The sequence below is a fragment of the Camelus bactrianus genome, chromosome 9 (assembly GCF_048773025.1).
Source record: "Camelus bactrianus isolate YW-2024 breed Bactrian camel chromosome 9, ASM4877302v1, whole genome shotgun sequence".
Lineage (NCBI taxonomy): Eukaryota > Metazoa > Chordata > Mammalia > Artiodactyla > Camelidae > Camelus > Camelus bactrianus.
The window spans coordinates 77297773-77321896 of NC_133547.1; the positions used below are offsets into that span (position 1 = coordinate 77297773).

Below are 24124 nucleotides of genomic sequence, written 5' to 3' on the forward strand. Positions count from 1 at the left end.
ACAATTCAACAGATTTGTGTACTAGAAACGCTTCTGCCTTTGAGGGCTTGTTTAGCTGTTCATTCGTCCAGACATCATGGTAGACACCAGGCAGAGTAGAAAGGTAGATGAAACATTATCCTTATTCTTGAGGAACTCACCATATAACAGAGAAGACAAACTATACATGGAGTTCGGGGGGCTATAAATACAATGCCCCTAACGGGTGCTTTGAGGGCAAGGGAGAGAGCATTTAATTTAGTTTCAGAGAATTGAGGAGGACTTTATAGAAAAAGGTATCTGAGCTATAAGAATAAAAACTCACCACTAATGAATTTATTCAGTAAATTATTACCTTACCTATTATGTGTCAGACAAATAAGACAACGTCCTCTCATGAAACTTACATTTCAGTGAGGGTGGGGGAGACAGATGAATACAAGTAAGTAAATAAAATACACAAATAATTAAATAATTTAAAAGTGATAAATACCATAATAAATGTAAAGGGTGATCTAATAGAGTAGCTAGAGGCAGGGCTATTTTAGATTGATGGTCAGAAAATAATTCTCTCAGCAGGTGCCATTAAATCTGAGACTGAATTCAACAACAAAAAGGAACAAGATCTAGTAACAAACACTCAGAAGGAACAGCCAAGGCCCTGAGAGGAAAAGACTTCAGGTGTCTGAGGAACTAAGGGGAGACCAGTGTATCAGAAGCATAATAGGCAAGCAAAAGAATGGTAAGAGATGAGGGTGGATAAAGGCCCGGCAGGGCCTTCTCAGGCAGCAAAGCATTTGGCTTTCATCTAAGGGGAAAAGACCCAAGGTAATTTACATTTTTAGAACAATAGTACTAAATACATACATAGTACTTCTTATAGGTCAGGTTCTGCCCAAGAATTTTATATATATTAACTTATGTTATGATGGCTGCCGTACAGACATGGTTTGCAGAAGTCAGACTGGACACAAGGAGATTAGTTGGAGGGCACAGCCGAGAGATGATGGTGGCCTGGGCTATGGTGGTGGGAATGAAGGAGGAGCAAGCAAAAAGATTTCAGGAATATTTAGGAAACAACAATGACAGGACTGGATTGGGAAGGGAAGAAGTATATAGGTACAGAGGAATCAAAGATTACTGCTATGTTTTTACAGAGTTTGAAGGAAAAGGGAGTGCTCAAGGCTGCTGAATATCTTTGAAGGCAAACAGATTAAAGTCTGAAGAGAAATCGATGGATTTATCAATTAGGAGGTCATCAGTATCCTCTCGCGTGTGGTTTTAGTAGAGTGGTGGTATAAGCAGTCAGACTGCACACAGTAAGGAGTGCCCAGGACTTGAGGAAACGGAGATGGTCAAGCACTTTTCTAAGATGTTTGAAAGGGAAAGAAAAATGGGAACATGAGAGAGGGCCCTGAGAGAAGGGCACAGTTGAGGAAGGTTTTTGTTTTGTTTTGTTTTGTCAGGGGACAATTAAACATCTCTACAGATTCAGTGGAAGAAGTAAGTAGAGAAGAAGAGGTTGACATACAGAAGAAAGAATGGATATCAAAGCAGAAGAGGAAAAAGGTGGAAGGAAAAAAGTTGGGTGAGTTAATGCCTAGGAATGAGGGGTTTTCATCACTGCGTGGGATTCAAAAAAAAAAGATTCATTAGATGGATCTTACAATGTTATATTAGTTTCAGGTGTACAACACAGTGGTTCAAAAACGTTTATACTCATTTAAAGTTACTATAAAATATTGGCCATCTTCCTTGTGCTGTACAACATATACTTGTAGCTTATTTATTTTATACATAGTAGTTTGTAACTCCTTATTCCTGAGTTTGTAACTCCTAATTCCTGACCTCCATTAGCATAGTTTTAATCTTTATTTTTATAGACCCTTCTGAGAACTTAAAACTCTATCTCCCACTTTTAACAATTTTGACCTAGTGCAAGTGAGGACTCATGCTGTATCACACAGGGCTATTTATTCTCCATTGCCACATCTACATACTCTTGGGCTAACTTTATTGGTTCCTTCAGTCTCTGATTAATGATGTGATTAGAAGAGTCATAATCAGGTTCAGTTATCTGACCGTGCCACAGTGTCCCTTTCATCTCAGTAAACTATCTTGCTGTCCAAGCCACAGGCTCCCACAATGGAAGACATTTTAAATAAGACTGGGGAAATAATAAGATGCTCACAAAATTAATTAAGGAGAACTATAAAATACGAAGATTTTCTCATGAAAATTCATAAAATTTATGAAAATTATTTATAAAGTTATATGAAGATTATCTGCACTGTATGAATATGGTCTTCTCCTAAAACTCTGAAAGTGACTTGAAAAGATACATTTCTTAGGCATTATACTCTGAGAGTTCTGAGTCAGCACCATTCTTACAAAGTATGGGATGCAACAGGATAATGTAATTTGAGAAAATACAATAGACAATTCAGCTGTATTTAGGCCAAATGAAAACTATCAATATAGGGCTAAATTTTAAAGTGGAACTACATTCCAGATTTTAACAAAAGCACCTGTCCAAATTAAAACACTGGCTTATATATGCATAGGGGACAGTCAATAAAAGACATACAGGACAAAAGGTCAAATACTCAAAATTTAATTTTTTTAAGTTGAATATAACCTAAAATATATATTCAAATGGCTCCTTACTTAATGAAGCTAATCCTTCCTTTATATCCTTTCCAATCCTTTGCAAATTCAAATCTTATCTTCTGCAAAACAGCCCAACTATAATGTTTAATCAAACAGGAGTTATAAAAGTTTCTATAAGAGGTATTTTAATATATATTGATCATTAATAAGGGCAAACACCCCCAAACCTAAAAAAAAGAAAAGAAAAGAAAGAAAAGAAAAATTTTCCAATGTCAGAGAAAACAAAGGAACGACAAACTAACGGTGGTTTCACATTCTTACTGGTAAGTGATTGACTGATAAATGATTACTTGATGGCCTGGGTAGGAAGCACTGTGCTAGTTGTGTGGGAGATGCAATAATAAAAGACATGCTGGTCATGACTACCTGCCTTAGTCATAATTTAGGGATGATGAGAACCTAGGAAAATGGCATTAACAATATAAGTCCCACTGACAAAGATTCTTCACCTACTCAAACCTCAGTCAGGCTCCTGAAGCTTCTCCTAGGCTCATCTTGGTGCTTCCTTGTAAGTTCAGTTTTAGCAAGAACGCTGCTAACTCCATTTAAGCAGAACCCGCACACTCAGTATCTATCCGTTCATCCTCCATAACTGATCGGGTTCCTTATTCACCCTCAATCCCCCAAGAGATAGCTTATCACCCTGGCCTGTCTTCAGCAAAGAATCCTATTGGTTGGTTTAGCCAGAATGCCCCTCATCTGTGATATTTACTCTTAGTAATTTTCCGCCCACTGACCCTCACCCTGCTCCTTGGCTATAAATTCCTTCACGCCAATGCTGTATTTGGAGTTGAGTCCAATCTCTCTTCCCCATGTAAAATCCCACTGCAGTGGTACCTATACCTAGTATGATGGTGCTGAATAGTCTGGCTTATCATTTTTAATAAATAGAAATAACATGAAAAGTAACTATGTAAAAATGAATATCAAATAAGGCTGTAATGCATAGTAATAGCCAAATGTTGAAAATACAATGTTTTTCTCCAGACTTTTTAGGATTTTTCTCATTCTCATTAATGAGAAAGTAGTATTATTTGTAAAATAAGTTATTTGGAATAAAGTAAAAATTGCAACAATATTCATTTAGGTCTTATAACCTAAATGTATCAGACATTTAAGAGCTTTACATACACTGATCGCCATTTAATCATACATGACCACCATGAGTTGGGAAGTATTATCCCTAGTTAAGAGATGAAGACAGTGAGGTCTAGAGAGATTAATTAAATTGTCCAAGGTCACAGAGTTAGTCAGGAGAAGAAATCAGTTTTATAGCTAGGTCTGTATGATGCAAAGCCGCTATACTATGTCACCTTCTTAAAAATAAAAATTTATTATATATATGTGGTATTCTTTAATCTTCAGGAAAATAATTTGTACAAAATTTTATGCACCTGTATTTTCAGAAAACAAAGTATGAAATCCCTCTTTCTTCATTAATTTGAAAAATGAGAGACCAACAAGTATGTATGTTTTTTAACTCAGATCTGTATAAATATATACATGATTTAGTAAATAAGTACTGACTTTCATCCTAAAGTTAGAATCTTTGCAGCTTAGAAAATAAGCTCTTATGACCAAAAAGCATTCTTTTCATATCGGCCTTTTCTCCAAAGACTGTCAAAGTAGATCAATTCATTTTAATTGGCATATTAAATGTGCTAATCTACTTCTCAGATTCAAAGCTTGGGTGTCACTGAAAATGATAAACATGAAACTGGATTCTCTCAAGGGTGCTTCAACACACATGATCTGCTCTACCATGATGATTATGCCATAAATGTAAAATACAGCTTCAAGTAGGTAACCAAAAATACTCGTATTTTATTCAGAATGATGGCAAAAAGACCTGGGACTCTCGAAGGATTTCATGAGAGTACACTGTTCCTCAGCAGGTGGGGCTCCCAAAGCCCAGTCCTCTGGTTGGCAGCTCCTTGTAATACGTATCATTAAGTACGAGGAGGTCAGAGTAGAAATAAAGGATAGGTTTTTCTTCAAAGATCAACAGACCTTTAAAAACTGTTAGTAGATTCAAAATAAGGGGAAAAAAAGGGAAGTAGTGAAGTTCTATGTAAATCAGAAATTTATTTATATTTATGAATAAATAGGATTCTTTTTTCAAAGTAAAATGCCAGAATATAAGTGGGCTCAGTGGGTTGAACTAGAACAGGGGCACAAATTGAGACTCATAGTAGGTTCATTAAAACAATACTTGGGGGGATGGTATAGCTCATTGGTAGAGCGCATGCTTAGCACACACATGGTCCTGGGTTCAATCACCAGCACCTCCATTAAACAAACAAACAAACAAACAAACCTAATTACCTTCCCCTCCCTCCAGAAAAAAACCCCAATACTTGATCATAATATTCCTCGTACATCTTTCTTCAGGACAAAAACCCTTGTTTTCTCACTTGGATCTATTCTTCCTCTTTATTTCAGCCATGACTATAAGAAGTTTTCATCTTGTAGATGAAATATTTTATTATATTACATGCCTATTATTAGAAATTTTCATTTTAGTAAGTTTAGTGGGTTAATTAGAATGGTGCTATTAAATTTGTATAAGCTCTTTTTTTTTTTAACTTCAAGTTTAACTTTTCCCAGTTCTAGATATTTGAGATCAAGGCATTTAATTTTCATTGGCTCTGGTATAAATACTAGTTGATAGGAGACTCTCATTTCCCTTAAAGACTGCAGACAGTATTCTGATGAGGCCCTCTGTGTAGCTGTGGCATATGCAGGCCAGGCTTTCAGAAGCATTTTTGATGCCTTGACTATTTTATTGTTTTATTACGATAATCATAAGAACTTCTGTTCAGTACTCAAATTCATTCCCATGCTTGTAGATAAATTTGGCTTTTTGGTCCCACACAAACACTTTCTTCTTTTGCCAAGCTGATGAAGTAGAGTTTCTTTTAATTCTGTAAGTAGAAATTATGTCTCAAACTAGTTAAACTATTTCAGAGCATTAGAATGAACAAATAAAACTGAGCCTCGTGCAAAATTTCCTTAAATCACCTAAGATTAATAAATCTTTAAAAACTGTGAACAGATATGAAACAAGAATATAAAAAGGAAAGAAGGTATAAATCCATATTCTAGGAGTGCTATGTAACACATCTACTAAATTAGGAGAGGCTTATAACCTGTGTTGGACTGCAGCAAATTCACTTCCTGAACAGATGGTCTCCCACCATTTAATCACTCTTTAACTTCCTACAATCTGGCTTCTGGGCACACTACCCACTAAAATCACTCAAAGGTTACCAATAACCTAGATCATGGAAGCCACTAGCAAAAGTGCTAGAAGGAGATTCATGAATCAAATCCAGCCAAATAATTTTATAGATTAGAGAACTACACTCCATAAACGTTAAGGAGATCTTCCCCAGATTACAATGTGGTGAGCCATGCGAGGTCAAGCCACCTGCACCTGACTTTCTTCCCGTGCCATACTGTTCCCGCCAGCCACCTAGGTAGTCAGCTGTCTTGAACTACCATCTCAAAGTCAAAATTCTCCATATGTTCAATCCAATGATACTATTCTACCTTCCTGCTAGATTCTTTTCTCCTGCCTTTCCTTGAACATCCCTTTATTCCACCATCTGCATTACCTGTATCCTGGCAAAAAACTAAGTCTCAAGCCTAGCCTTCCAAAATTGTCTGCTCTCATTGTTTCAAATGAGCCAGGTTCAAGAGCAACATGACTTGCAACTTTTCTTTTCATTAACTGCTGGGTGCCTCAGTTAACTACCATGCCTGCATTGGAACTATCAAAACGCAAATAATAATAGCTAACGTTTGCTGAGTGATAAACTATAACCTAGGAGCTCTTCTAAGCTCTTACCTGTATTAATTCATTTAAATCCTCAGCAACTCTATGAGCTACTACTCTGATTTTACATGTGAGGAAACAAAGGCACACAGAGGTTAATCAGCATGCCCATGCTTCGATTCAAACCCATACAGTGTGCCTCCAGAGCCTGTGCTCTTAAATGTTTTGCTAGGCAGAATGTCCAGCTTTATGAAATCTCGACTATTTATATTCTTGAATATTAAAATAGCATTTTCATATCAGAGTGTTTTTTCCTATGACTTTTCCTTTGATATGAGATGGATTTATTTATGTAAAACTTATCTTGCATTCAACATCTATTTCAAGAAACAAGTTCAATTTTTTGCAAATTGCTTTATAAATAAAGAAAAGAAACCCAATTCCTGGCCAGTCTTTTGCTACTGCCTGTTAAATATGTTAGTTTCAGACAGAATTCTGCAAAATTTAAGACGGTATTCAGTTTGTCTTCCCATTGAACCAGGAATCTTCTGTAGGTTGATTAGTATATAACACACATTTCAAAATAAAGTCCATTTGCTCTAGAACTCCAGAAAGCTCCCAGGTGCTATGAAAGAATGTCCTCTATAAGGTCACTTATCCCCAGTGGACAACTGTACTACAGAACACAATGAATCCGTGAAATGTACGTGGTCAGCTGCATACAGTTGCTTCCAAGTATGAATGAGTAGCAAAGGCTGGAAGCAAACACAGTCTTCAAGCAACCTATCTCACACCCACAGGGCAGAGGCTCTGCACTGCGAACAGTGTAAGTCTCGCACACGGACAATCAGCAGGTAGTCAGCACCAGAGTCTCCTGGGCAACAGAGAACGATGGACTCCCTCACAGGAACAAGTCAGGGTGAAAGAAGCAGGGGTGTAAATGCCCAAATAAAGAAGCTTGCTAGTGTCTGAAAAGTATTGGATAAGGAAGAAGGAACTCCATAATAAAATTAGATTGTTAGATTTGTGGAATAGGCCTCATCCTAGTGCTAACAGAGAAGAAAGTAACCATTAGACCCTTTTAACGTGATAAATGGTATATATAATGAATCCCAAGCATACATTTTGTACTGATGTGACATCTTTGCATTTAATTTTTCAGATCCTTTCCACAGGCCTCTCAGTGTTCTAAGGCACAGGTGCATCTGTGATTTAGTATTGAGTCAGGCTGTTCAGGAAGCAAGCCATTTCCTCTGTTAACCCCTTCATACCATTACGAATCACTGCTTCCATGTCTGCCATCCCTTCCCCCTCTCCTTCAGTTAACACTTCATATTCATTCGACCTCTTGACAACTGTGTGACCTTTGAAAAATTACTCAACTGTTCAAGATTTGCATTATCTATCTGTAAATCAGCATGATAGCATTTATTTCAGAAAAGTGTTAAAATCAGACATAATACATATTAAATAGTTTGTGCAGTGCCTATAAGCATCAGGAGCACACTCAGTAATGGTTATTCTTATTTTCTCTCACTTCCTTTCTCTGGCCCTGTCAAATGCCAAACTAGACGGATAGAAGACAAAGAAGAATAAGACACATTCCCTGCTCTGAGGACCTGGCCAGAGGCAGGCATGTAAACCAACAACTACAACAGAGTGACAAGTGTTGTAACATGGAGGATGCAAAGGGCTACAGGAAAGCAGCCTTACTGTCACAGCTTCTAAACCCACAAGACTTGTTCTCAGGAAGTAATGGATAGGATGACTGCATAATATGGTCTTTTGTATAATTTATCTTTTTCAAATCAAATGTGACATAAGAAAGTGGGGGGTAAGTGGAGCAGGCATTGTTATCCTATGTATAAGAATAAAGGGCACATTAATGTCAGAGTTTGGTAAAAATTATTTTCTTTCACATGTGTCTTTACCAGACAATTTGAATAATTTTGGCATTTAATTTACTTGGTCTGCACCTAGTTGGGGACATCACAACTGTTTAATGAATATCTACTCTGCTCAAATCCTAGTGTTAGGTTCATCAACCAACATCTGAAGAAGCGTAAGAGTGTGGCTGGAGAAAAGAAATTTAACAGAAACGAAGAGCTAAGACTCCAGTGAGGAGAGTGAGGCCCGGGCTTCTAGTTCTAGAAAGCAGAGTGCACTCAATTCTCACTCCTCTCCAGACCCCACAGAAATGGCCATAGAGTTGTTAAAAATAAACAAAAAAGACTAAAACCGTGGGAATAAAGAAAAGGAGAAAAAGGGCCATATTAAATAAGGTATTTCAGCACATTTCCAGTGTAAAAGATGGCAGATAGAAGTGCATTAATGAATAAAGCAGAGCAGAGGAAGCTTATATAATCAGAGAATGACCATAATGCTGCCACCAAACAGGGGCCCTGAGGGTCACCTGGTTTGAAGATATCAAGGAGGGCATTTGGGAGAAGTAGGGCATGACACAAAACTGATTAAAGGCCACAGTGGCCAGCCTCAGGCCCCACACAGGGAACCACAGTCAGGAATAAAATGGGATTTTTCTCCTAATGGATTGAACAAACTGGCTGGGGGAGTTAATGCTTCTAGTGTTGGCAACAGGTGCCTCAAAGTAAAGCCCTTCACATTCTGGCATTTGGCAAGGGTGATGAGTATCTTGTCTGTTCCCCACCAGATCCCCAAGAAACAAAACTCTCAATCACATCTTCCTCACCTCCTGTTCGGGTCAGGGAAGGGGGTGAGGAGACTTATTTAATACACTGAGAAAATCAGACCATCTATCACCTAATATTTGAGGATCACCAAATATGTGACAACATAACCAAAGAAAGAAAGAGAAATACCACATTAATAAAACACAAAAATTATCTTGGTTATTATGCTAAGTGAAATAAGCCAGACATAGAATGGTAAATACTGTATTGTACTTATATGAGGTACAAATAAATTCATATAAATGCACAAATTCACACATAAATGTATGTACATATTATGTACATATAAACACATAATTTCATAGATACAGAAGGCAGAATAAAGGTTACTAGGACCTGGAGGGAGGGGAGTCGGGGGAGTCACTGGTTACTGGATAGAGTTTTTGTTCGGGATGACAAAATGTTTTGAGTGTCGATAGCAGCAATGGTTATACAACACTGTAAATGTATTTAGCACCACTGAATTGTACACTTATGAATGGTTAAAATGATAAATATATAATGTATATTTTTACCACAATAATGAAAGGAAAAAGAGCACTCAGGAAATTCAAGAAATGGTGCTGTGACAATCGGATATTCACACGTAAAGAATGAAGTTGAATGCCTGCCATATACAAAAGTTAACTCAAAATGGAACAGAGACTTAAATTTAAGAGCTAATCCTATAAATTTCTTAGAAGAAAACATAGGCATAAATCTTTGTGATCCTGGTTAAACAACAGTTTCTTAAATATGACACCAAAAACACAGCAACCAAATAAAAAAAAAGCTAAATTAAACTTAATTGAAATGGAAAATGTCTGTGCTTCAAATGACACCATCAACAAACTGGAATGACACTTTACTAAGTGGGAGAAAATATTTACAAATCACAGAAAGGACTCATGTGTAGAACACATGAAGAACACTTACAACACAATAATAAGAAAACAAAGAACTCAATTTAAAAATGAGCACAATATCTTAACAGACATTTGCCCAAAGATGAGCATACATATCCATCCATCCAATAAATACATGAAGAGATGCTCAGTGACTTTAGTAACTAGAGTAACTAGGGAAATGCAAATCAAAACCACAATGATATATACCACTTCTTACACACAAGAATGGCTATAATCAAAACGAAGGCTAATAACAAGTGTTGACAAAAATGTAGAGAAATTGGAACCCTCATATATTGCTGATAGGAGTGCAAAATGGTGCATTCACTTTGAAAAACAGCCTGCAGTCTGCAAAATGTTAAACACAGAGTCAGCATGTGACTCAGCAATTCTGTCATATCCAAGGAAAATGAAAATACATCACAAAAATCTGTACACAAAATTTCACAGTAGTATTAGTCACAACAGCCAAAAAGTGGAAACAACTCAAGTGTCTATCACCAGAAGAATGGATAAATAAAACGTGGTATATACACACAATGGAATGTTATTTAGCCATAAAAAGGACTAAAATACTGATACATGCTAAACCACTGATGAACTCTGAAAACACTATGTAAAGTGAAAACAGCCATTCACAAAATACCACATATTACATGATACATCCAGAACAGGAAAATTCATATAGACAGAAAGTAGACAGTAGTTGCCTAGGGCTGTGATGGGGAGAGAGAGAAAGGCTGAAGAAAATGGACAGTGATTGCTAAAAGCTACAGCGGTCTCTTTTGGGAGTTGTGAAACTATTCTAAAATTAATTGTGGTGAATATATTAAAAACCATTGAATTTTTACACCTTAAATGAATAAATTATATAGGATGTAAATTATATCTCAATAAAGTTTCTATTAAAAATATACATGCTCAATAAATGATAGCAAGTATTATTTTTAAAATTACAGAAAAAAAGACTATTTAAGGAACAGAAGAGATCTAACCTTAATTTTCATTCATAGACAGACTTATGAAGATAAATTATCAATGAAAAAAAAAAGACTAAGTAGGAGCAAGATATCCTGGACTCAGTTTTCCTTCCTGCTCTAAGTGTAATTATTTACTCTGGAGATAATTCAATGGATAATGAGTAAAGGACTCTGAGAGCTGAAAAGAAGGCAGTAAACTGGGCTGGTTGAGAACCACCCTCAGGACCTGAAGAATGGCAATGTGGTGAGATTTCTGAGATCCCAATGTGCTGGGCTGAGCACCAGAAGAGTCCTGTAGCCCAAAACAACCAACAGGCATAGACCAAAAAAAAAAAAAAACCAACAAAAACAAACAAACAAACAAAAAAACAACCAAAAACCAAAAAACAAAACCCACGAAAACAATAGACGTCTGTTCTCTTGGGCCAAGGATCTCCAGGAACTCACATTCTAAGGTCTCCAAAGATTTTTTGTTTGATTTTGTTTTGTTCAAAATCTCACAGTACTATAAAGTGTATCTACTATTGCTTACAATGAGTTTCTTTCTACTCCTCTAAACGTTATTTATAACAGGGGATTTGTTTTATTCTCTAAGTAATATCCTAAGCAATATTTGACAAGTGAGAGAGTAGTGAGGAGGGTCATCCCAGATGATACCACACTTTTTCAACCTCAGTCTTACCCCCAGGTACAAAAGTACTTCCCTTTTCCTGAAATGAATTTGCTACAGGTAAAGTTAAGAAAATCAACAGTTCTCAATTTAGTCCACAATGTCTTGGGTCTGTAATGTGTCAATAGCCTGACGCATACTTGAAGGAGAGGGCCTTTCTACAGTTCTGGAATACTCCCCATTTTCTGGTTTCTTGAAATTTCCTTCTGCCATAACCCTTCTGTGTAGGAATCAGTTGATTCAGGAGGCCTGGGTTGTTTATAGCCTGAAAATTCCCAAGAAAGGCATGGATGGGCCCTTGTCTGGCTTCTTGGAATGTTCTGTCAGGTAAGAGTGTATCTGTGTGCCTGAGGCCTTGAGCCACTTTGTGCCAGTTTGTCCAGACGGTTTATGCTAACAGTGTGATTTATGGTGGACATCTGCTTTTCCTCTGACGGGGCTAGAGCTTGAATAACCAAGGTCAATCATGTAGGTGTCACAAAAAAGGCTTCCAGGACTGACCCTGGATGAAAACCCTGGACAGTCAAGCCTGAGCAAGCTTCCGTGGCTGGCAGCACTGTGCGTGTGCTGTCACACATCACTGCTGGGCAGCTGTCTTACGTGGCTCTACTGGGACAGAAGCTTGTGCTTGGTATCCTCAGGGCTTGCCCCATGTGCCTGTGCTGATTTTATCCTGTATAATTTCCCTGTAATAAACTGTAAGTAGAGCACCTTCTGAGTCCTGTGAGTCGTTCCAGTGGTCACTGGGGCTAAGGGTGGTTGAGGGGACCCCGATACATCTTCCTTCAAAGGCAGGGATTTCTCTTGTTTTGAGGAAACGTCTGAAATTTACTACTCTATTTACTTTCTCCAACATTTGGCAGGGTTTAAAGCATCTGGTCAAACCCCACAGATCAGTTAATGGTAGGATCTGACCAGGTCAGCCATGACTGAGAGGCCACTGACACCAGCATTTTAAGCGAAGGGCCATGTCTGACCTCTGCATCTCAACAGGCTGTGTCATCCAGCCCCAACGATGGACGTCGCCATGCCAGGTCATGGCTACTGCTTAACCAGCTGAGAAAGTGGCAAAGGCACCTCCTCATTTTAGACACCACCACAGTCAAGCTGCCAGAGGGTGGGGCAATAATAGCACCCAGTAATTTTCTGCTGCCAACCCTCTCGTCATCTCCCTCTCACAAACGGTACACAACTATGCACAGATGTAATGCCCACACGGCTGCAGGAGAGAAGCACCTGTCCTTACCCTAGAACAAGGCTTTAGCTAGGATGTGGCTCTGCCTGGGAGGGATGCCACAGACAGCAGCAGGAGCAACATAAGAAAATGATTTTAACATAAAAAATACACCTACAGTAAATGCTCTATAAAATTCACTCTCACTCACTTGAATTCCGACAAGCTTTCTTGCATAGGAGATAAAGAGCTGCAAATATACTGTATGTCAAAAATTACACATAACCCACAGCCCTCCTTACATGTGTCAAACACGAAGTAAGCACTTACATTGTTGACTTTGTGAGCCATGTGCTTTGATGTTCTCTGGTTCCCGCCCCAACATCTCAAATCTGTGACCAATAGGTCACTTTATTTTCTAAGAAAAGGCTTTGAGATTTCATCAACCTAGAGAAGTGGGTCACACATGTGAAATGCTCTGTAAACAATATATACTAATCTTAAAATGGCTCAGGGTCACAGCCCTGGGTAATAGGAAGTTAACTGTATTCTCTACATTACCATTTCTTTCAGTGAAACCACGTCTCAAATTTGTACAGAAGGTACACTTGTACTGCACTGAGACTAAGATAAAGGCCAAATCCCTGCTTATATGAGAGCTAAAAGGCCAGTGTAAAATTTCTATCACATATAACATAGGCATTTTATGTTCCTGAGAAAATCTTAATGTGTATTTACAAGTTTCCCAAACAGCTTCTCATCTGTAAACGCCTCAGAGTAACTACATGTTTTGTCGAGGACCAACAAAAGATTCAGAAAAATAGTATGACAGAACCTAGTAATGAGGTTAACTGGCTCTCCCTTTCTCTGATTAAAACAAGCACTGAGGGGAGGGTACAGCTCTGTGGTAGAACACATGCTTATCACGCACAAGTTCCTGGGTTCAATCCCCAGTACCTCCATTAAATAATAACAACAACAACAACAACAACAACAATAATAATAACCTCCCCCTCCAAAAATAAAACTGTAAAAAAAAAATTTAAAAAAAACCACCAAGCATTCATCTGTGTGTGTGTTATATGTATATTTTTAAAGTAAAAGGAGCATTTCAATTCTGTAAGCATATATTCTGTAAGTGCTGATGCTTTTCTTATTAAATAAGCGTAAAGTGCTTGGAATCCCAGGCACACACTCAGATTCATTCCCTCTCGCCTCAGGCAGTTTCCACAATCCACAACATTTTCATTTTAATAGTCCTCATTACTGGTATTTAATACTTGAGGGTTTATTCAAGTCAACATCAATCTTGCTGATCCTGCAAACACTTATTTTGTTGACAAAACATTGTCTGAACCTATAGCTACTAAATATAAAAAAATTAAAAACTATTCCTTCACCCGACACATCACCGAGTACTAAGAACAACTCTGTCAGTCACTCAGTGCTGTCATGGAGACACAGCACTGGACAGACGTCAAGTACAGGGCCTTTCATGGTACACCACTCCCTTCAGTAACAGTGCCGTCTCCTCTATCCCCATGCTACCCATCCATACCACATCTTCTCAAAGACATTTGACACCTTAAAATCAACCACTGTGAGGATGAAAACATTTACTTGGGAGACATCTTGTTGGACACATCTGACTCATACTTCCTCATTAACAAATAGCCCTTTACCACAAGTAAATCTTAACTAACCAGAAGACAGAAAAGCCTCACCCTCAAAGAAACAACAAAAACTGATTTGAAATAAAATTTCTTCTTCAATTAAAGTTTAAATGTCTTTGGATGAGTCTAAATTAAGAAATAAAATATCTTTACCTGATTGGAAAACCTCATGCTCACATTACGTTGATTCTGTAGTGAGACATAACGATGAACGGGATCAATGTCTTTAGGACTGATTAATTCATCAGCTGAAAAAAAGAAAGTTAATGACATCAGAAACGCAGCTGTACAACATTGTAATCCATTACCTAGGAGATATAGCACACTCCAAGGCACATGAAACATCTTTCATATGCTAGGCCATAAAATAAGCCTCAATAAATTTAAAAGGATTAAAATCATACAAGGTATGTTCTCTGACCACAACAGAATGAAATTAGAAATCAATTAACAAAGAAGTTTAGAAATTCACAAATATATTGAAATTAAACAACACACTTCCAAACAGCCAATGGGTCAAAGAAGAAATCAAAAGGGAAATTAGAAAATACTTTCTAATATGCTTTCTGATGAGATGACTGAAAATGAAGACATAACATACCAAAACCTAGGGGATGTAGGTAAAGCAATGCTCAGAAGGAAATTCACAGCTATAAATGCTTACATTAAAATAGAAGAAAATTCTTAAGTCAATAACCTCCATTCCACATTAAGACTGCAGATGAAAAAGAACAAATCAAAAGCAAGCAGAAGGAAGGAAAAGTAAAGTGGAAATTAATGAAATAGAGTATAGAAAAAACAACAGAGAATATAAATGAAACCAGGCAGATTCTTGAAAAACTCAAAAGTTTACAGACCTTAAGCTAGACTGACCAAGAAAAAAAGAAGGAAAACTCAAATTACTAAATCAGGAATGTAACTTGGAACATAACTATGGACCTTGAGAGTTATAATACTCTGAACAAATGTATCACAACAGTTTAGATAACCTAGATAATATGGACAAATTCCTAGAAATACATACATTACCAAAACTGACTCAAGAAGGGATAGAAAATATGAATAATGTGTAACAAGTAGTGACTAAAACCTTTCATGCAAAAAAAATTCAGGACCAAATGAATTCATTGATGAATTCTGCCAAACAGTTAAAAAAGAATTAAATCTTTCACAAAATTTTCCAAAAAATAGTAGAGGAACACTTCCTAAGTCATTCTAAGAGGCCAGTATTACCCTAATACCACATCAAAGACACCACAAGAAAAGAAAATCACAAACCAAATTTTTTTCTGAATACAGACACAAAACTCCTCAATAGAAACACTAGCAAACCAAATCCAGTAATATACAAAAATGATTGCACACCATGACCAAGTTGGATTTATTCCACAAATGCAAGAATGGATTAACATCTCAAAATCAATTACTGTAATATACTATATCCATTGAATAAAGGACATAAAAACTACAGGATCATCTCAGTAGACACAGAAAAAAAATTTCTGACAAAATTCAACTTTCTTTCATGATGATAAACTAGGGATAGATGGGAACTTCCTCAGCCTGATAAAGGGCAAGTATAAAAAGCCATGGATACATGAAAAAATGCTCAGTATCACTAATTATCAGAGAAATGCAAATCAAAACTATGATGAGGTATCACCTCACACCAGTCACAACGGCCATCATTCAAAAGTCCACAAATGACAAATGCTGGAGAGGCTGTGGAGAAAAGGGAACCCTCCTTCACTGCGGGTGGGAATGCAGTTTGGTGCAGCCACTATGGAAAACACTATGGAGATTACTCAAAAGACCAAGAATAGACTTACCATATGACCCAGGAATCCCGCTCCTGGGCATATATCCAGGAGAAACCCTACTTCAAAATGATACCTGCACCCCAATGTTCATAGCAGCATTATTTACAATAGCCAAGACATGGAAACAGCCTAAATGTCCATCAACAGAAGACTGGATAAAGAAGATGTGGTATATTTATACAGTGGAACACTACTCAGCCATAAAAACCAACAACATAACGCCATTCGCAGCAACATGGATGCTCCTGGAGAATGTCATTCTAAGTGAAGTAAGCCAGAAAGAGAAAGAAAAATACCATATGAGATCGCTCATATGTGGAATCTAAAACAAACAAAGCATAAATACAAAACAGAAATAGACTCACAGACATAGAATACAAACTTGTGGTTGCCAAGGGGGTGGGGGGTGGGAAGAGATAGACTGGGATTTCAGAATTGTAGAATAGATAAACAAGATTATACTGTATAGCACAGGGAAATATATACAAGATCTTGCGGTAGCTCACAGAGGAAAAATGTGACAATGAATATATATATGTTCATGTATAACTGAAAAATTGTCCTCTACACTGGAATTTGACACAACATTGTAAAATGATTATAAATCAATTAAAAAAATGTTAAAAAAAAAAAAAGCCATGGCTAATGTCATACTCAGTGGTAAAACATGGAATGCTCTGCCCTAAAGATCAGGAACCAAGACAAAGATGTCAACTCTTGCCACTTCTATTCAACATCGTACTAGAGGTCCCAGTAAGAAAAATTAGACAAGAAAAATTAATAAAGAGCATCCAGATTGACAGGAAGAAACTACAGTAATTAAGACAACATGGTACTGGCATAAAGATAGAGATCAATGGAACAGAACTGAGATTCCAGAAATAAACCCTTACATTATGGTCAACTGATTTTTGACAAGGGTGCCAAAACAATTCAATAGGGAAAAGAATGGTTTTCTTCCCCCACAAATAGTGAATATCCAAATGCAAAAAAAAAAAAAAAAAAAAAAAAGAAGTTGAACCTCTTCCTTATGCCATCAATAAAAATTAACTCAAAATGGATCAATGGATTAAATGTAAGAGCTAAAAATATAAATCTGTTTCAAGAAAATACGAGTAAATCTTTGTGACTTTGAATTAGACAAAATTATGACATCAAATTGTAAGTAACAAAAGAAAAAATGAGTTAAACTGGACTTTACCAAATTACAACCTTTTATGTCTCAAAGGACACAATCAAGAAAGCAAAAAGCCCACAGAATGGGAGAAAATATTTGCAAATCACGTATCTTGTAAGGGACTTGTATCTTGAATACATAAAGAACTCTTACAACTCCATAATAAAAAGACAAATAACCCAATTTAAAAATGGCCACAGAGCTAATAGACATTTCTCCAAAAAGATACACTGATAACCAATAAGCACATGGAAAGATGCTCAACAACACTAGGCATTTGGGAAGTGCTTACTAAAACCACAATGAGAGAACCTCGTACCCATTAGGATGGCTTTAATCAAAAAACAGACAAGAATAAGGGTTGGAGAGATGTAGAGAAATCAGAACCCTTATACATCGCTGGTTGGAAGGCAGAATGATACAGCTCCTTTGGAAAACAGTCTGAAATTATCTCAGATGTTAAACACAGAGTTACCATATAACTCAGCAATTCCACCCCTAGGTATATACCTAAGGGAAGTAAAAATACATGCCAAACAGTAACTTGTACATGAAAGGTTATAGCAGCATTATTCAGCCAAAAAGTGGAAACAACGTAAATGTCCATTACCTGATGAACAGATAATCAAAAGGTGACATATCCATACAATGGAATGCTATTTTGCCATTAAAAAAGAACAAAGTGCTAATACATGGATGAACCTTGAAGACAGGCTAAGTGAAGAGTCAGTCACAAAGGCAATACATTATATGATCTGAGGTATATGAAATGTCCAGAATAGGCAAATCTATAGAAATAGAAAGTAGATTAATGATTGTCTAGTGCTGGGGGAAAGGGGAAGTGATTAAGAGGTAAGCAGGGAGTGACTGCTAAAGGGTATAGATTTCTTGTGGGGTTTATGAAAATATTCTAAATTTGATGTGGTTACGGTTGCACAAGTCTTTGTGAACAGGCTAAAAACCATCAAACTGCAAACTTTAAATAGGTGAGATATGTATAAATTATACCTCAGTAAAGCTGCTCTAAAAATAATGTGTTCGAATCCTCAAGGAAGGAAATCAGCTCACTGAGGGAAGACAAAGCATTTCCTAAAACTAAAGAGATGTCTGATAATGGAGCATTTTCTATGGGGCACTGACTTCAACTGCTGCTGTGCTATACACATGGAAGCCCTTTCCATGTGGTAGTTCCTTGTGGTCACTTTTGATAAAATCCGAGGATATAACAAGGAAGGCAATTTACAGTGTTTGGAAGGGGAGGGTGAGAAGAAGGGACTAAGTCAGTGGTTCTCCGCTGTTTTTGCTCTAACATACCTCAGAGAGACCCACTGACACCTGAGGCTCACTGTAGCAGGGATTCTCCATGCGCCTGGAGGTGGCTATGCTGGGAAGGGATGGCGGTGGGGGAAAACCCTGAAATGTAATTCTGTATAACCTCTTTAGAGCACAAGTTGGCAGTATCTATGCAAATTTAAGGCAAGCACAATCTGACCCAGCATTTGCACATTCTTTGCAGCTTCTGGAATGTTTCTCACTGTATTTCTATGCTGGGGTAACTTCAGGGCACATGTGCAATGTTATCCAATAGACAGAATCACCAAAGGTGGTTTCAGTAACTCTTGGAAAATGTTTTCTGTAATAATAAAAAGTGATAATAATAGAATAACAAGGAAAAAAAAGTAGCACAGCCACACTGCTGCCTCTGCAACAGCGGCTGTGGCAGTACTCCTATAGCACTGCCTATGTTCCCGGCATTGAGCACTTCACATACATTAATCCTCACAACGCCCTTATCATTTTACAGATGATGAAATGAAGACACTGAGTGGTTAAGCAATTTGCACACGGCTAGAAAAGGACATCGCTTAGATTCAAAGACAGTAGTAGTCTCTCTCTGGAGCCTGGGCTCTTAATCACATACTAATCTTGCCCTTTAAGAACACTGACATTCTATACAACAGACGGAAAAGATAATCAGGAGGAGGAAATGATAAACAATTTAGACCTTGATATGTTATCTTTTTCCTACCCAAATCAGGGAGGCACATTATAGAACATTCTTCTCTCTGGAAAAAAAAAATACTTTTGCAAAATTTAAACCAAATCAACAAAGGCTTCATTATGGCAAATATCGACATATAATTTCAATTCAGTTTATCTTATGATGCAGGGTTATTAGTACAGTGATATAAATAGCAGCAAATTATTTCCCTATCTTAATTGTCTGATCATTGAGATGTGAAAAAATTTTCACTACCAACAAGTGTTGTACATAACTAATGTTTCACTGTTATTCTATAGAAATAAAATTGTATCTTTATTATTTTGTTATTTATAATGACAGATAAATTAAGAAACCTTATATTCTTGGAAAGCATAAAGGCTAAACTATTAACATTGATATGAATTAAACAGTTAACCAAATCTTTTGAAAAAGCTTATTTCTTTGTACTTTCTTATTTCCCTCTTTGCACTACACCTGTATATCTAGCTTGAGTATCAACTTACACCACGTGCTCATCTGTAACCACAGGCTGTATGCCTCTTATTCGTGGCTATACCCCACCACCTAGCACAGCACCGGGCATATAGTAGGCATTCAAGAGACTTAGTAAATAAAATAATAAATTGGTGGGTTAACAAATTTGGGTGTATTATTGGCCATAATCATTACTTTAATTTCCATAATGGTAAAAGTGACAAATACTTTAAAAGGTCAAGTTAATAGACATTTTCTTCCCCCACTGCACTGATTTTTATCATTCAGGAGGCAAAAACAGAGCTCTTCACTGTGCCAATTCCAGGGCACTTGTTTCTGGTGAAGACTGACAGACCTGAAAGAACTCACAGCTGACCAACCACAGAATACTTAAAACAAAAATAAAGAAACAAGGATAAAAAAGCAATGGCTTTCCACATTTCACAATACAGTACCAAACTTCACAGATAATCAAGCATTCCTATAAATAGGGACAGCTGTCCTTAAACCCTCAGAAGACAGATTAGGTTCATTAGTATTTGCATTTTTATGTACAGAAAGGTTCATTAAATATAACCTGGGTTTACCTCAAATAATTAATTGTTGAGGATAAAAAGAAAATATTAAAAATAATTTTTGGTTCTTTAATGAAATGACCATTTAAAGGAAATCTAACAGAGAAAGTAATTTTTTTTTTATCATGACACCAAAATTACACAGGACACACTAAAATGGGCTCAGCAGATACTTTATGGGGTAAAATTATGTGCTTCAAAGCCTAACTGATTCTTAGCTGCAATGACATACATTAGTAAAACATGTATTAAGAAATGAGCTATGGAAAAAAAGAAAATGTAGATCCTCACCCTCATAAATTTTACCAAAAAATTCCAAATTTATATGTTTTTAACTCAACTGATTAACAGGGATGACATCTAAATATATAAAGATTTTAAATTTCCTTCATGAAAAAACAGCACAAGCAAAGTTTAGGGGTAAAACAAAATAGGAAAATATAGAGAGGTTAAGTACACCTAAGGTATAAAACATTCATGCAGACTGATAAGAAAAACCACAAAACCAAGGTTAAATGGGCAAATAACTAGACAACTCATAGAGGACACAGAAATGACTAAGAAATATATTTTTGACAATCAGCATGCAAATAGAAATAGGACACAAAATAGTATCTTACTAGGTTAGCAAAATTTCTACTTTTAATGAGCATATTTAATGCCACAAAGACTATGGTTAACACAGTCACCCTGGAGACTCCTGAATAAATCAATAAAATCTCTTTGAGCCACGGGCTGTGTGACCTTGGGTGAGTTGCCAAACTCTTCTGAGCCTCAGTTACAACACGTAATACACATCTCACAGAGCAGCTAGGAGGATTACTTAGGATGATATCTGTAAAGGGTAATGCACAGACTATGACACGTTTTCAGGTAGGTTTTATTTCTGGGAAAAAGTCTAACAATATGTATATAGAGTCTTCTCAGACTTGAGGCATCACTGCTTTCATACCCAATTTTACTAATATATTTGAGGGTAGGATCGTAAATTCTTTTATGCAAGTTTTCTAGCCCTAGAAGCAATTCAACTAAAATTTTTAGTTTTAAGAAAGCCAGTCATTTGTACAATAAGGAAGAAAAATCTTCCTAGGTGAAGCTTTTAAAGTAATATTGGACACATGTGCTCTCAAGATATTTATAATGCTCGCTGCACAGAAATCCTACTTCAGGTCACTAGCAATCACATGGATACCACGAAAAAGATAACAGAAGTGTTCAGAAATTGATGTATTTCTGCTTGAAGTTTCTTGAAGTGTGACAGCTGGGAAATCTCTTAGCAACCACCATATAGAAATATACCTGTACGCTCTTATCTATATATTTTACCTTTAACTGATCAGTAAGAAAACCGTGTGCCATACTGAGAAAGGTAACTGCATCTAAAATCAACAAACCAATGAAAATCAATACCTCAGTTTCTTATGTTCTCATACACACTAGGGGGCACTTGATCATTGACTGTAACTTTAAAATACATTAGATTTCCAGGCTTAATCAGGGGCTTTTATATTTGAGGTCAATTGGACAAGAAATGTCATGAACAAAATCAAATGCAATTGGATTTATCTTAGTTACAAACATTGGAGTGAAGAAGCAGTGTATCAGAATAACTAAGCTGCCCTCAGAGAGGCAGAAATATTTCCTAGGTTGTCATATTCAATTCTTGCTGTAAAGCTACTGGATATCAGCCACAGTGACTAGCACAGAGCAATCCTCTACAGATACCAGCTGGACCACTGAGTAGATGAATAGTTAAGAAGAAACTCGAGAAGCATTTTCTTCTCGTGATATTTTGTGGCTATGGGGCTACCTGCAAGGAGAGCCCATAAGCATCCTGAGTTGCCTGGTTATCAAGAACTATGAAACACACTGTCATAAATATTATCCCCTAGATGGTGGCTGGCAGGAGGAGGGAGGGTAGAAGGAAAGGCACGAAGTAGAAGAACCAGTGAAGTATGTATTTCTCCCCCAGTAAATGCTTTAATGTATTTTCTCATCAGTTAGTCCTTATAACATAAAAATAAAGAAACTGATCATCATGGAAGTTAAGAAGATTCAAGTCATGTAAGTAGTAAGTGGTAGGACTTATTGTCAAACCATGAGTTCCTAAGTTCATAGCCCCCAAACTCTTGATCTTTCCACTGCAGTCCAAGAAAAACATTAAAAAAAAAAAAAAAAAAAAAAAGGAAGAGGAACTAGTGGAGGAAGCAGCAGAGGAAAAAGATGATAATGTCAGAGAAATAATCTATATCACATGGTTACAAGTTTGCTGGCTGTTAATAATCATTAAAAATATAGTTTCTACTGGAAAACAAACTGAGTTCCAAATAATGACTTACTGAGGAACTCTGGGAACCCAAGAAATGAAGTTGGGAAATTCATATTAACTACTTTAAAGTACTTCAATATTTATAAAAGTCTCCTATTAACATTCCTAGGAAATTAAAAAACACTCATCCTCAAAAGAAAAGAATCCTTCATGAAATTCAAGAAAATTTTCATTCACCTGAACATCTGGGGAGTTTGTGTACATGGGAGAGAAAGCTATAGTTAATTAAAACTGCTCAGTAGTTCAAGCTTAATCAAATATTTCTTGTTTTAACTCTTGACATTTACTAATAATGCTTTCAAAGCATCCATCCTAAAAAAATTCTTCTATTTACCTACCTTAAGTTTTACACTATATAAAAGTTTTAATTTTTAATGATCTGGGATCTTACAGTAGTACCTAAATGAAGATCGGCACTGTGAATGTCTGATGAAAAGGGTAAGGAAAATTAGTTACATATACAGTCGTCCCCCACCACCATCCACAGTTTCATTTTCTGCAACTTCAGTTACCTACAATCACAGTCCAAAAATATTAAATGGAAAATTCCAGAAATAAACAATTCATAAGGTTTAAATTGTGTGCCGTTCTGAGTAACATGATAAAATCTCACAGCCTCTGGCTCTGTCCCACTCGGTATCCCACCCATCCTGGGATCTCTAATCACAGACATGGTCTGCTCCTGACATCCGACCATCGATACTGTCAGGACTCCATGATTCAGGATCACCAGAAGCAGACGATCCTCCTTCTGATATTTCCCCAGAAGGTCAAGAGTAGCTTAATGCTACATCACTATGCCTGTGTCATGAACATACTTCATCTCATTGTGTAGGCATTTTATTATCTCACATCATCGCAAGAAGAGGGGTGAGCACAGTATATGATTTCTTCTTTTGGAGAGAGAGAGAGACCACAGTCACATAATTTTTATTACAGTATATTGTTAAACTATTCTATTTTATCATTAATTGTTAATCTCTTACTATGTCTAACTTATAAATTAGAGCTTATCACAGGTATGTATGTATAGGAAAATATATAGTATATATATAGGGTTTGGTACTATCTGTGGTTTCAGGCATCCACTGGGGTGTCTTGGAATGTATCCCCATGGATAAGGGGGAGCTATATGTATTAAAAAGACAAGCTAACTTTTGGAAGTTAGATTTTTTTTAAGGTAAACAACTGATATACTAGCTTCTCTTTTTAAAAAATATTG

The 24124-nt window shown here is 36.7% G+C and overlaps 1 protein-coding gene across 6 annotated transcripts in view; it reads right to left on the reverse strand.

The window, feature by feature from the left end:
* The window catches only part of PHKB (phosphorylase kinase regulatory subunit beta), a 164456-nt gene that overhangs the window by 57301 nt on the left and 83031 nt on the right, over positions 1-24124 (reverse strand). For all 6 annotated transcript variants that reach the window (XM_074370803.1, XM_074370804.1, XM_010950192.3 and 3 more), the window contains one exon: positions 14676-14770. In XM_074370803.1, coding sequence (XP_074226904.1) covers positions 14676-14770 — 95 coding nt within the window. The remainder of the gene's footprint in view (positions 1-14675; positions 14771-24124) is intronic.